Source organism: Heloderma suspectum, chromosome 6, assembly GCF_057233095.1.
Source record: "Heloderma suspectum isolate Gila_16-S chromosome 6, 16-S_ref, whole genome shotgun sequence".
In the NCBI taxonomy this organism is placed as follows: domain Eukaryota; kingdom Metazoa; phylum Chordata; class Lepidosauria; order Squamata; family Helodermatidae; genus Heloderma; species Heloderma suspectum.
In genome coordinates, this window is record NC_139463.1 from 98,353,119 (window position 1) to 98,367,979 (window position 14,861).

A 14,861-nucleotide genomic window follows, 5' to 3' on the forward strand; every position below is an offset into this window, starting at 1 on the left:
CTTGAGAACTTGTTTCTCTTCTTTGTGCCTCCCCCAGCTTAGCAAAGGTGTGATGTAAAACCTCTGGCACAAGGAGATTCTGTGCAGGCCCAATTTCTCCTGCTCTGGGCATGCAGCAATCCACCCCCTTCGCCCCACCACAGTGATCTGGGGGTGGGGAGGACACACACACTTGATTAACCTGCCTTTCTTTGTAAGCTGCCTTGGATTTATTTATAAACAAATTTATAAAATAAATTTTAAAACTTCTAATAAAATTTTATAAATTTACAAAATTTAAATTTTAAAATTTAAATTTAATCAAAACCAAGTGAAGAACGCCACCAAGCATAAGCTACTGACCCAGCAGGGAGAAAAGCAGCAACTAGCTGTAACTAGTAGTACAGAAGCAAATAAGGTTGCTACCTAAAAAATAGCATTGGCCAGTCTCAAAAGCCTTCTAGGGGGTATCTGAAGGCATACAGCAGGGGCGCTGAACCTCTTTCAGCCTTATGGCTGAATTCCATTCTGAAGCTCCTCTCAGGGGCTACATTCCAGTGGTGGGTCAGGCCAATAGCAGGGGCAGAGCCAAATACAAAAAATACCACCATAGTTTAGCCTGAAGCTCTTATTGCAAGTAACGAAGCCTTCGAGACATTTCAACCTTTTACAATGGGGGAAACTGCACAAAAGCTGGGAAGTTACCAGTCGACAGTCAGGGGAAAGGGGGTGGGGCAGAGGAAGGGGTGTGGCCCTCTGGGGAACCCCAGGAGGGCTGGATTGGGATCCTGAGCCTGAGGTTCTCCACCTCTGCCCTAGAGTATCAGGGCTTTACAGGCCTCCCTGGGATGGATGTTCTTCCGAAGCGGCACCACCACTGCAAAGACCCTGCTCCTAGTAGACATCTTTTGGAGAGCACCTGATGTAGGACTGATGTAGATGTTGAATGGAGCACACAGTGGCTTCTATGGTGAAAAGCAATCCCTGGGTTCAAATATACTTACAGTGTGAAGGTTTATTGCATTACAGTAAATAAATATACATATATTTACACACGCACGCAGCAAGAGTTTTAAAGCAGCCTTCCCTAGTCCCCTCCAGATGTGTTGGATTGCAACTCCCATCATTCCCACCCAGCATGGTGGTTTGGCTGTGCTGCCTGAGAACTGTGGGAGTTGCAGCTGAACACATCTGAAGGGTGCCAGGTTTGGGCTGTTTTAAAGGATTGGTTCCAGCAAGGGGTGGGTGGGGAGAGCACCAGTCAGATTCTGCTTCAGCCAGTAAAATGGCACGGGGCTGGCACAGCCCAGCAGCCCCTGCCAATGGGCTCTCGGGGGCGGGGGGAGCAAATGTTTGCAATGGATTGCTGAAAGCCAAATCCTGCCAATGCAGGGAGCCTGTCTTCCCCGTGGGCTGAAGCAGCTGTTAGCATGGCCCAGTGCGCTCATGTGCTCAGGTTGTTGTGGGAGTAGCCCCTGATCCACCTGCTGTTTCCATCGGCAGCCCCTCCCTGAAGTGGAAAATGAACTGTGTGGGAGTAACTCAGAGCAGCCTGTTCCTTCCTGGAGTTGCACAGCCTGCGATGCTCTCCACCCCACATTCTTCCAGCGCCACTGGTAGTACTGTGGTTGCATGCGCCTTCTTGGGGTACGGCCACCCTTCCCCTTCCCCATCTGTCTGGTTTAGGCATGTGGGAGAACCCAGAGAAGATCTAGGAGAAGCTCCCCCCTGAATTATTACAGGGCCTCTCCTTGCCTTGCTGTGTGATTCGACTTTGATCGTATGGCTTGTGTTTGAGGAGGTAAAAGTAGGCAAAGGAGTGGCATTTGATACTGTTTAATCCCTATGTAGCCAAGTTGCCCAGCAGCCATCAAAACCTTTGGGATAACCAGCGATGCAACTATGTGCGTTATGCCAGCCTTCACCACCCTGCTGTGTTGGACTACAGCCCCATCATCCCCAGCCAACATACCAAGGAGCAGGGCTCAGGTTGGGGAAGGATGGGTTATGCCATATCAAATCAGGGCCTGTTCAGGCAAGAGAGTTCACCTGAGGAGAGAAAGATGGAACTGGGAACAGCTGGAAGATGTTTGGATAGTGGAAGTTGTATTGCGAGAGGCCAATTCTGCATGTAAGACATTAAAACTTCATAGTGTGCCCCTTCTGGGAAAGATATTTCCTTGGCAGTTGTGATAATTCTCCATAGTCATTTCCCCCTTCAGATACTCCACCATCTTCTGACCAGTTCTTATACACTCCTCCTCACCTTCTTGACTTGTCCTCTCTGACTAGGCCTGGTGTAGTGCCAACTGGCACCCATCTCACTTCACTGTTGATCCAACAAGAGTTTTAATTTTAACTCATGTTAACTTAATTTTTATTTGTGTGCCAGTTATTTTAGGACAACCCCCTCAAGGCCATTTGTAATGAGCGTTGGCTTAGATTTGCCAATCATCTATTTTCACGGAACTTGTGAGTCATTCTTGGTATGCAAGACAGCATTCCTGATGCATGAGAGAGTGCAAATGGCACATTGGCCTTTCCAGCTCATTATCATGAGGTTATTTGTGCGTAGAGCTGGTGTGACTCAGGCTATATTACACAGAGGGTTTGTTCCCCCTTCCTTTGGGTAAATCTGACAGTGTGCCTCCTTGGCAGGCTTAAAGCTAGAGTCACACTTTACAGTTCCTGGAGGTAAAATTGGGGGGGGGGGAAGCAGCTGGAAGAGGGGCCTTCTGTTACCTTGCATTCTGTTTAGTCACCACAGCCAGTGTGGTGTAAGGGTTAGTGTTGGACCGGGACTCAGGAAATCCAGGTTCAAGTCCCCACTTAGCCATGAAGCTCACTGGGTGACTTTGGACCAGTCACTGACTCTTGGCCTAACCTGCCATCTTAAATCTGGGACCTGATCCAGCCAGGATCCACAGACTAAACACATTTGAAAGTACCAATATGACTCAAGTCCACTTGTGTGAACAAGGGATGGTTTATTGATAGAAAATGGATGCAGATAATAAAAGCAAAGAAGTTTATGCACACCCCTTCAATTGGTAGACTGTGGTCCCCACAACTGGTGGTACTCCAGTTCCCTTGAAGCAACAGGGCTGCCCCAGAGCTGTTCTTCTGAGCCGGTGGCATGCCTCCCCCTCTCAGGCAATCTGCTCAGGAATGCATAGGGCTCGTCTCATCATCTAGTTCAGACTTCCAGAAGACATACACATCTCCCTTCACCCAGAATGAGAAAAGCTTGTGGGGGGGGGGGGGTCTGTCTTGGCAGGAAAGTAAGTTTCTCACCTCAGAGAAAGAGCATCCTTATCAGCTAGAAGGTACACACTATACAAAGCAGCCACTGTGCATTGTCTATCTCTTGTGTGATAGATAGAAGTGAGAAGTGTGACCTTCACTGTATGTGAATGCAGCTGAGAGCCAGCTCTTAACTTCATAGGAGTTGCCAACTGCTCTAACAAGTTAGTATACATGTGCCACCAGACACTGCATAAGGTTCTCTGTAAATTCACACCTGACTCCTTGTCATTCTTCCGAAACCAAATCCAATATACTCACCTCACAGGGTTGTTAAGAGGATAAAACCGTCAGCCCACTTGGAGGAAAGGTGGGATATAAATATAAGAAATATTTATTCATGCATTTACAACCAATTGGTTCCCAAAGCAGTTCACACTAAGATGAAACAAATATAAAATCAGAATAAAAAACCAGAAAAATGAAAGCAGATTAAAAAGAGTTAAAGCGGCTATCTTTAAACGCCTGGAGAACAAAACAACAACCAAAAAAGACCTGGTGCCAAAATAGCAAAGTAGGTAACCAGGTGAGTTTCTCTGGGGAGGGAATTACACAAATGGGGTGCCACCACTGAAAAGGCCCTCTCTGCTCAACACCTGCCTCACCTCAGATGGCTAACCTCAATACACCATTAGGGAAATGGACAGGGTTAAACCATACGGATTTGGGAGAGCAGCTGTTAAGCACACCAACCTTTTTTTCACTGAGTTGCTTCCTGAAGCTGTAGTTGCAGTCCAGTGAAATTTTAGTACAGCCTTGTAAATAAGCCCACAGAAGCTCCTAGCCTGTTGGGTGCTAGCAGAGGAGGGGAATGGCTGTAGCTCAGTGGCAGAGCACCTGTTTGCGTGCAGGTTCAGTCCCTGACATCTCCCATGTAGGGCTGGGAAAGAGCTCTGCCTGAAACCCTGGGGAGCTGTTAGTGTGGATAAGACTGAGCTACTACATCAGAGGCGGGCAACCCTTTTTTTTTTTTTTGTCAAGGGCCACATTCCATTGTGGGTAATCTGTTGGGGGCCACATGGCAACAGTGCGTCACCCCTTTTCTCTCTCCATATGCAGTGAGCTGCTCTTGCCAGAGGTCCAAACTGATCTCATGCAGAGATCTACTGAAATCAGGCCGAGGGCTGTAGGTTGCCCACCCCTGTACGACCTGGACCAACAGATGGATCCATATAAGGCAGCTTCCTTTATTCCCATGCCCCTTGAACTCGGGGTCACCCCATGCAGCTGAATGGTGGGAAATTCAGGACAGATAAGTAGTAGTACTTCACACAGCACATAGTTAAGCTATGGAATTAGTTACCACAAGGTACAGTAATGGCCACTGACTTGGGCAGCTTTAAAGGGGGATTAGCGAAATTCATGCTTAAGGCTATCAAAGGCTACTAGTCATGATGGCTGTATGCTTCCTCCAGGATCACAAACTGGTCCTCTCAGAACCACCCTGGGGGAGGGCTTTTGCCCTGCTTGTGGGCTTTGCATTGGGGCAGCTGGTTGGCCGCTGTGGGAAAAGAATGCTGGGCTAGCGACGTCTGTGGCCTGATGCAGCAGGGCTCTTCTTGTGTTTTTATTCTCAACAAATCAGAAATGCCACAAAGTGGGTGAAGGAAGATACTTCTTTAAAAAAATGATTACAGCTACAACTATTACAATACAGTACAATAATTAATGAACACACAAATAAAATAACCCAGTTTAATAATTTAATACACATTTTTAGATTTAAAAAGGAAAACCGCCTTGGAGATATTTGTACAAGCTGCTAAAGGCCTGGTCTGAGCAATACAGGACATGTAAAAACAAAAACCAAACCCCCATTCATGGAATAACAGTGTGGGGTTCCGTGCACTCAAGTTGTTGGTGCATACACATGCTGGGTTTGGTTGTCCACCAGGGCCACAGATCCCGGACACATTGACACTACACACAGGACCTAGTGGTTTAAATGTGAAGGCAGGCATGTGTAACGCCACAGAGGTAAGGACATTTTAGCCAGTCCAGTATCATTTTTAAGATTGGGCCCTATCAGTGGCTGTACCACAGGGGTGGGCAGAATCCCTAGACCTTTTGGACTTGATCTCCCAGAAGCCCCTGCCAGCATGGCCAATAGTCAGGAATGCTGGGAGCTGAAGTCCAAAACATCTGGAGATCCACTTTCTGCCCACCCCAGCGTACAGGACTATTAAGAGTTGGCTTTAAAAGATTCATCTAGCTATAGATTCTCTGAACACCCTCCTCCATTCCTCTGCTCATAAAATGCAAATATTAACATTCTGCTTCACTGGGCTCTTGCAACAATGTGCAAGGCCTATGAAATGCACTTGCAACAATGAATGCATCATATTTTAAAAACAAACCTCTCCCACATATTTACATTATTGCAATGGTGGTCATGTTTAAAATCCTTTAAAAAATCAACTGAGGTAGTAGCAGTAGCTTAGCATCAGTGCATTTATTTGGAAAACAGAGAGGCTGGAACTACTTGCTCCTGGCAGCATCCTCCTGCCCCAGGTCTCTAGCCCAGTGGACTCCACTCCATCTCAAACAGAGAAAACTTGGAATGTAAGTCCCAGTGTACTGCTTAATCTTGCTATGCTGTAGCCTACGAGGAAGACGTTTTTCAAGGGTTGGGCTGTGGACTAGAATTTCCCCAAGTGGGCAACCACTTGGACTACAAATTCCATCATGCTGGCAATGGGAGTTGTAGTCCAACACTTCTGCAGAGCACCTCTTTGGGGAAGGCTGGTGGATAGATAAATTCTGTAATTGTATACACACATGCATGAATGCAAGGTAGGAGTGAAAGTAACATTCCCACCCCCCTTCAGACATGCTCAGCATGTCACAGTGTTAAACACATCTTTTGACCAGAGGATCTCATGCATGTGGGATTGTGCTAGCCATATTTTTACCCATATTTCTACACGGATTGTTTGTACTGCGACCGCCATCTTCGGCTGCCATTTCATTCCCAGCTTTAGAGATACAGCTACTATGCACGAGCAGACCTTGAAAGGAAAGGCGTATTGTTGTCACCATTTTCCTGTGGAAGGGAGTCAGGAAGCCCATGTATCTCCCTCCACACTTTGGCCCGGTGTTCCGTGTCTAGGCAAGGCTCCACGATGGCTCCCACTTCAGCAATCCTTCGGCGGAAACGGCAGCGATCGCGGGCCATTTCCTCCCAGGGGCCTCGGCGAGCAGCCCGGGAGGCGTAATCCCAAACCAGCAACGGGTGGACGGTGACTACAGGAAAGAATTGGACCTAAGGATGCGGAGGAGAATGGATGAGGATACTGGATCGGCTACTTCCTAGGAGTGCTTTTGCTGCTATGCAGATCTGTCCTGATGTGGTCATTTAATGGACTAAGGGTGCAATCCTATGCACATTTAGACAGAAAAGTCCTACAGTTCCCAGCATTCCTCAGCCAGTATGGCTGGCTGGGGAATGCTGGAAGTTGTAGGACCTTTTTGTGTCTAAACATGCACAGGATTGTGCCCTAAGAGTTCATAATCAGGTAACAGCCCTAATTATTACTATTCTCAGCTAGGGAAGCCAAGAAATCCTTTAATCTCATGCCCACATAGACATTTTTCATTTCTGTAATCCAAGGGGTGGCGAGCCTGTGGTCCTCCAGATGTTGTCAGACTACAGCCCCTATCAGCCATGGCCATGCTAGCAAGTGTTGATGGGAGTTGGCGTCCAACAACATCTGGAGAGACACCCATTGCCCACCCTTGCTGCAATCATTCCAGCCAATGGGAGACATGGGGGACTGTTGGGATGGGGGAAAAGAAGAGCCGGCATTCCACTGGCACCAATTTTAGGCCAATCCCCCTCTCTCAGCAGGGTCTGGATCTGCCCACCAGTGATCCCCAGATGTAAGCACAGCCCAGCGAGAAGCTACAGAACACCGTGTGACTCCTCTGCACGTTTATGCAGCCTTCATTTAAGGGATAAACTACACGCTAGGTGAAATGCAAAGTGTGTAGCTCAGAGGTGCAGAACCTCTGGTCCTTGGGCCATATCTGGCCCGTGGAGGCTCTACATCCGACCTGAAAGAAGTTTGTGCCACCTCTGCAGACCCTGGTCCCTAAGCACTGCAATCCCCACCTCCTCCATAAATCCTGCCCTGTACCATAGCTGATCCTAATTTTTTGGAACTTTAGTGGAAGTGCGTGGGCTCCTGATCTGGATTGGGACCACAACAAGCAGGTTGGGAGGTTAAATCTTCCCACAAAGCTGCTTCCCCTACCTCTAAATTCACCCCCACACACACCCTTGGAGACTAAAGAAAGAAAAAAGAAGCCCATTGATGCCAATAGAGAGTTTTTTCTTTTATTAAACCCTGTGTGTGTGTGTGTGTGGGGGGGGCAAATTTAGGGGGCTTAAGTGGCTGGGTGGGAAGGTTTAAACCCCCTACCCATTCATCGTAGTTCTGATCCAGATCATGGGGCCACATGCTTACACTAAAGTAAAAAAAGAGGATCATCTGCACACAATGCATTTAATGTAGTGTGCAGTTTAGCCTTAACACTGCTTGGGTACTCAAATCTTTAACCCCTTTATTAAAGCCCCCCCCCCCCCCCCGCCGCCACCCACTACCACCGCTTGATTTCAAAACACAGAACAGCGGAGCTCCAGACTGCTCTGGAAATTATTCCTTGCAATCTAGAAATCTTTCCCCTCCCCAGTACCAGATGTGTATGGGCTGGTAGTAGCTACTCAAGAGCAAAGGGGAAAGCACTCTGCCCATGTTCAGAGGCACACTTTTTACAAGTCCTCAAGTTCCAAGTGCTAAATCCCAATCCAAATTAAATCTCTCTCACATTTGTTGGCATTCTCTAAATCCCCCTCCCTCCCAACACACACACAGACTGGAATCCAACAGTTTTTTTTTTTTCTGGGGGGTGGCTGGGGTATGGGTTAGGCGAGCTAGCTGTGTTCTGAATCTCCTTGGTTTTGTCACAGAAGCAAGGAAAATGCTCTTAAGGCTGCAAAGTTCTAATTGCTGCATGCCGAATCTCGGCTTTTAGCAGACGGGTAGGCAGAAAGTCTCTTCCAAATGGAGGAGAGAAAGGAAAGAGAAACAAGGGAGTCTGCTCCACTGGGAAATGACCCAGTCTTACATCATCCACCTTGCTATGTTTCTCCCCTGGAGGGCGGGGGTCAGTGGCGAGGAGGACAACCAAGCCTAGAGGAGATTCCAGGGTGGAGTCTGAGAGTAAAAACTGGGGGCTGGCCGAGGTACCTTTTTGAATGGCAGCCAAGAAGATTTGGGAGAGAGGAAGTCACTATTTGGTACACAGCCTAAATTACAGAGGGACCAGCCCCACATAGCTACTATTTGTAGAAGGCAGGGGGCGGGGGAGGGAAGACTATTAATTCTATTTATAAATTTATGAGTTGCCTTTTGGCCCAAATAGGACCCGCAAGGCAACTTACAGAACTAGGTATCTGAAAGACATCTAGCCCTTCCTTCCTTCTTGATATCGTTTTAGAGAGGCCCAAGTCTAGGTGACTCCCTCACCCACAGAGTTTAGGTGGGTAGTGACCAGAGTTTGGAAGTCATGCCTCAGTTATGGGGCTCCCTCTCTCCTTGGTATGTTGGCAGAGGACCAAGTTTGTTTACTTCTTGGCACCAGGCAAAAATACTTTTCTCCCCTCCAGGTCTTTGTTTCATTTTTTGATGGCTCTTAGCACTCTGACAAAATTTTTAAACTGTTCTGCTCTACCGCTGAAGGGAGATTTTTCTTGCAGTTGTATATCTATTATTTTAAAATGTGGAACATTGGCTTGGAGACTTTCTTTTTAAAAAAACCCTCAAAAGGTGGAAATAGACTAATTTTAAATAATTATGTTTAGCTATACCTGTTTAATTTCTGCCTTCAACACAGCTGTCAAAAGGCACAGGTGACTTGCCAGGACACACACACCGCCCCCAAACTTAAGCACCACTTTTCTACGCATAACCAGTGTTGTGTAAACACAATAGTTAAAGTGACAAAAAACATGAATACTTTTCAAACATTGATAGATTAAGCAAGCCTTTCAAATCCAGGCTAGTGATTGCAAGGGGCAAAACTAAGGGTGTTAGTTATTCCTAATTATAGAGAAACCCAAAAAGGAGTCATGAGTTTTTGAACAACCACTCATCATCTAGAGAACCCAGGAGTTCTGGTTAGTCCACACACACAAAAAAAGACTTAAAGCTACTCACCTTCTTAATCACTAGGTTTTCCTCCTGGGAACTTGATGATGTTTCTGCAGGGATAGGATCAACATTTTCCCCGGAATCTGGCTGGCAGCATTTGTGACCTGGACGTCTATGGGAAGCTCTTGGGTCCTTTAGGGGCCACGGTTGCTTTGGGAGATCACACACCTGCTCAGGCTTAGAACTTCGCTTCGGTAGATAAAAGGAGACGGTGATCTCCTTGTGGGTCTTGGACTTAGGTGGGGCAAAGGAAGGGGCCTTGGGGGCCTGAATGGGTTTGGAAAAGCAGAGCGGATGGAAGGGATCTTTGTTCATGGAGAAAAGTCCACAGAGGTTCTCAAGTCCATCGGGGTGCAGAGAGTTGTCATCCGCTTCCAAATCTTTATCCCCATTTTCTGAGTTACTGCTATCTACGGATGTTCTGGACCGACCACTGTCTTCCATTTCATCCCCACTCCACCAGTCCTCTGAATCATGCTCTTCATCCTCCTCTTCCTCTGATGGACTGTAGAACAAGGACAGGACAAGGGAGCTTTTCAAACCACAGGGCACAGGGGTTCCTGAGTGGAGAGCTCCCTTATCTCCATGGTTCCTGTTCATTTCTAGCTGTCCCCCATCCACTGGGCAATCAGGCGGACCTTTTAAGCTTTGCTCTTCATGCACTGATAAATCCCCACTAGACTCCAAGCCCTCCTCAGGTTCCTGGGAAACCGAGGTACTTTCCACATTCTGCCAAAGACCCCCTTCAAATTCATTTAATTCTCCATTGTGACTGCCGTCATCATTCAGGTTCTTTCCAAAATACCCGCCTTTTGTAAATATTTTGGGATGGTAACCATCTTCCCACCATCTCTGGGAAAAATCTCCAGGACTCTCCATGTCCTCAAGTCCCATGTTGTTGTCATCCTCTTCTGAAGAATCTTCCCAGTCGTTTCCAAAGCCCCAAATGATGGAAGGACTGCTCAAACACAGCTCAGATACGCCTTCCCCTTCCAAATGCATCCTATCCACGTTGACACCACTGGAACCAACTGAAAGCTGCTTTGGGCCCTCCCCAAAATATCCATCTTCCACCAAGCTTTCTATACCCTCCAGAGCATAACTTTCAAAATGATTCAGGATCAGATATTCTAGGCGACCACCTTTTATGTTTTGTGTCTCCATTTTGCTTCCATCTCTTCCGAGTTCTCCCTCTCCTAAGTGTCTCGTCGCCTTCTCCAAGCTAGGCATTACCATCCTGGCAATGCCCATCAATATGGCCCTCATCAGGTCAGCAGGGAAATTCTGCCAGAGGTCCAAACATTTCCCCAGCCAGTCCATAGCGAGTTGGGTCATATGTCCAAGAAGCATGGCTGCAACAGTGAACTTCCCAGCTGGCCTGAACCGGCTCGGTTCTGGAGGTAGAATTTTAGGTATCCCGAGTCCAAAGGGATTGCACCAAGCAAATGACGTATCTGTCTTTCGGGGGTATGAGGTCAACTGGCTGGACATGATGTTGGGGGGCATTTTAGACCTGAAAAGAAGCAGAAGTGGGATTAAGAATCTTGGATGGGAAACCCATGATGGGAATCCAGAGGGCTAAATTCCAAGGTTATCCATTTTGCTGGACCATACGAAGCTGCTTTACACGAGGTCAGATTATGTGCAGATCTAGCCTTATGCCATCTACTCCATGCTGTCTGAGGATGATGGGAGTTGTGATCCAACACATCTAGAGGGCACCAGGCTGGAGAAGACATGTTGCAGTTCTCCAAGGTTTCACCCAGATCCCGCACTCCTGCCACCATCTACTACCAGTTTTTATTTTTAAACTGGAGATTGAATCTGGGACCTTCTGCATAAAATGCATTTGCTCTGTTGCTGAGCTGTAAGCTCCACTCCCCTAAGCAGGCTTGACTTTAAAATAAAATGCAAAAAAAACCCTAAAACCTATAAGAGAGATTCCATCGCCGAAGCCTATCTGGGAAGGCCAGTTCCTCAATACAAAGTGTGCAAGCATAGGCTGTTTATAGTCGATGGGGAAATAAAGGCATTCAATGCATGCTCAGAGCCACTATTGCTAATCCTGGCATTCCAGGACTGAGTCTTGGCAATGACAACAGATTCCAGAATTGAGCCCAGAGGCGAGCTGAGTCCTGAAGGAGAGTGTGTTATGGCATTTGGAAGGGTCAGGAGGATACTTGCTTTCTTTGGGAGATCAAAGCAGAGTGAGCTCTAATCAAACACATCTAGTTTCTTTGCAAAGGGAGTAAAGTGGATTAGGAAATACTGGGGGTGGGAGGGATTTGGAATGGGAACTGGCAAGTTAAAGCCCAGGGAGGGGCAGAGGCTAGAATCCAGCACTCTAGGCCCTAATGCCCCAGTTTCAGCAAGATTCCTTCCGCCCCCTATCTGTGCCTCAGTTTATCTCTCTCGTTTCCTATGGATTGTTTCACTGGCTGAGATGTGTAGGTTGATTTAATCCAGGGCGCGCCCCAAACAAGCTCAAGCAAGTGCCCCTGGAACGCTGGCAACACCCCAGTCCGGAAGCAGAAGGGGGGATCACACACACACACACACACACACACACACACACACAGTCTGGATCCTGGGTGTGCGGCTGTCGAAGAGAGAGGAAGAGAAGCAATCCTTCTGACCCACAACAGGTTAGATCTGGCAAAGGGGGGTGGGAAGGGGAGAGAAGGGAGTGGAACGCTCATGTAATAACCAGAAGACCTCACTGATCAGCAGTCTCCTCTAAACTGGGAAGGGACCCATACAGAAAGATATATATATATATATATATATTCACCCAAATACAACAAGTTTTGCAACGTGGACTCTCAGAGCTTAAATTGAGAAGATTCCTAATAGGGTGCTGAGTAATATTAGGGAAAGACGGGGGGAGGGGAGGAGCACTGAGATTGGGACAGTGGCAGTGACAACTTGTGAGTAGGCTTTGTGCAGCGAGATGGGATCCTTTTGAGAAAGTGGCGTAAAGAGGGAAGGATGCCGCTTCCGTACTTGGAATACTCGAAGCAGAACGGCGATCCAGTCCAGCTGTGGTGCTTGGTCTTCCCCAGGAAGTCAACAGTTGGCAGGGTGGGGGGAGGAAAGCAAAAAAAAAGGGGGGGCAGTTCAAAGGTGGACAGGGAGTGGTTAAGATGCCCAAAGCCAGGAGGAGAGGACTAATGGACTTTTGCAAGTGGGGGGAGGGGAAATCTGGGGGTGCAAAGGTCATGGGTGGAATGAGACGACTGCAAAAGAGGGCAGAGGGTTCGGGGAGGCATACCTAAGACACACGGAAGGCTAGTCTTGTATGGAAAGAGAGGGCCACAATTTGGGTGAGGGAAATACATAAAACGTAAGGAGCTGGATGCAGATTTAGTAATTCTAAGTGCAGACCTATTTAAATCAATAGGACTGTCCCACTGATTTATTTGCGTCTGCTCTAAGAATGACTAAATCTGCTTCCAACCCAAGGGTTGTATTTTTAATGGATTTTTAAAAAAGAGATTAGGGCAAAAGTACGGTGTATAATAGATCACTTGCTCAGTTGGAGGAGCCTACGGGAAAGCGGTATCTGAAGCTCTTCCCCCAAGGACAGGACTACAAAGGGTGGGCGGTGTGTGAGTCTGAGCTTCTAGTTGTTCTAGGCAGAGGCAAGGCTCGCGTACACAGTTCCGAGAACCGCGTGACGCAAGAACGAGGACTACTACGCAGCAATTAAAAAGGGTGGATGCCCGTCAGAAGAGACAGAAGGGGGTGGGGGCCAGCACTGTTTATACCGAACGAAGGGGTGCGGCGGGGGGGGGGGAGAAGAGGCATCTGGAGTGGGCGGGGGTGGCTGCCAGGGACTCCAGAGATCCCTGGGATAACAGCAGAGCCAAGCAGGAGGAGCCAGGGCCGTAGTCTGCGGGAACCAACCCCGCGGGGTTCTCTGCAAACAGGCGTGGTGGTGGTGGGAGATCTAAGCAGGAGAATTCGGGGAGCAGGACTCCTGGGTCCCCTGGGCGAGGGCGCGCTGGAAGGAAATAACAGCCTGGCTCCCCTAGAAAGGGAGGGGAGAACTTGCTAGGCAAGGGGGAGAGGGCCCAAAGCCCATAGAAGCCAGGACTCCTGGGTTCTCGGGGAGGGAAGGGTCTAATGGGGGCGGGGGACACCTGCCCCGGTTGCTTACCTCTGGAATCTTAGCCCGTGACAAACTCGCTCCAGCAAGCAGCTGCGGGGTTGGCGCGGGTCACCAGTCGCACGGCAGGCTTTGCACAAGAGTAGCTGGTCGCCATAAAGCCCATGTCGCCCTATCGAGAAAGACCGGTTCTCTTTTTCGCCGGTGTCTGCTGTGAGCGGAATGTTTTGACGGCGCGCCCCGGCAGCCCGGCCTCTATAAATAGGGCTCGAGGAGCGCGTCAGCGCATTGTGACGTCGTGGAACCGCGGGGGGGGGGAGCGCGGGCGTGGCCGGGCCGGAGCCGTGAAGCTTCGCGAGGCGGCGAGCTCGGGGAAGAGGCCGCGGGGCGGGCGGGCGAAGAAACGGAAAATGAATCAACTTCTTTCCCTTATGACTTCTCCGGTAGAAAAAGGGCCTTAAAAAATACCTGGTAATTTCCATTTTGCAAATTTGAATGGGGATTTGCAATGATGAATACAGACGTTTCTTCTTTCTGAACAGAAAGGAGTAGCCTTTTTTTGTGGCATCAGCATATCGATAGAGCCGAATTTATCAGCGGTGTGAAGTGTTTATTCTTAGGTGGCAGATATTTATCTCATCATCATCATCACCATCATTATTATTAATAATAAATATTATTATTACATTTATGTCAGGCCTTTTTTCCTCTTGCAAGGAACCCATGGCAGCTCACATGGTCCTCCTTTCCGTGTTTATCCTCACAACAACCCTGTGAGGTAGGTTAGGCGGAGAGTCAGTGGCTGGCCTAAGTGGCCTAAGCCAGTGAGCTTCATGGCTGAGTGGGGCCTCAAGTTGGATCGTGCCAGTCCAACACTCTAAGCACTACCCCTCACTGGTTGTTGTTGTTATTCAATTTACACATTGCTTCCCATATCAAAAGACATCCCTACTAAGTAGTTTACAGAGTTGGATTAAAATACGTCACAGTAAATACAAAAGCTCATCAGTTAAAAGGTAAAATTTAACATAAGCCCTCCTTAGAATAGACCCATTGAAATGAATGGAACATAAGTTAGTCATGACTAACAAGTCTTATTCATTTCAATGGCTCTACTCAAAGTAGGACTTATGTTGGATTTTACCCCAAATCTTTAAAACCGAAGCCCAAAAGCATAACAATAAGCAAGCTAACTAATGTCCTGCCTTTCTGCCAAAAAATGGCACTCAAGGTGGCTAAGAGTAAAATCCATCAGGCAG

The 14,861-nt window shown here is 47.9% G+C and overlaps 1 protein-coding gene across 1 annotated transcript; it reads right to left on the reverse strand.

Annotated features, from left to right (window-relative positions):
* Positions 1 to 4,222: 4,222 nt before the first annotated feature.
* On the reverse strand, positions 4,223 to 13,875 carry PPP1R15A (protein phosphatase 1 regulatory subunit 15A). Its single transcript, XM_084805497.1, has 3 exons — positions 13,654 to 13,875; positions 9,501 to 11,007; positions 4,223 to 6,544 (listed from the first exon to the last, which is right to left on the reverse strand). Exons 2-3 carry the CDS (start codon positions 10,998 to 11,000, stop codon positions 6,275 to 6,277), a joined length of 1,770 nt encoding a protein of 589 aa, XP_084661623.1. The 5' UTR covers positions 11,001 to 11,007; positions 13,654 to 13,875; the 3' UTR covers positions 4,223 to 6,274.
* Between the last annotated feature and the right edge of the window lie 986 nt (positions 13,876 to 14,861).

Coding starts and splice junctions, on each gene's coding strand:
- PPP1R15A (XM_084805497.1), bottom strand. CDS start 11,000: ATGCCCCCCAACATCATGTCCAGCCAGTTGACCTCATACCCCCGAAAG. Junction 6,545..9,500: donor AAAACCTAGTGATTAAGAAG/GTGAGTAGCTTT, acceptor CCGCATCCTTAG/GTCCAATTCTTTCCTGTAGT.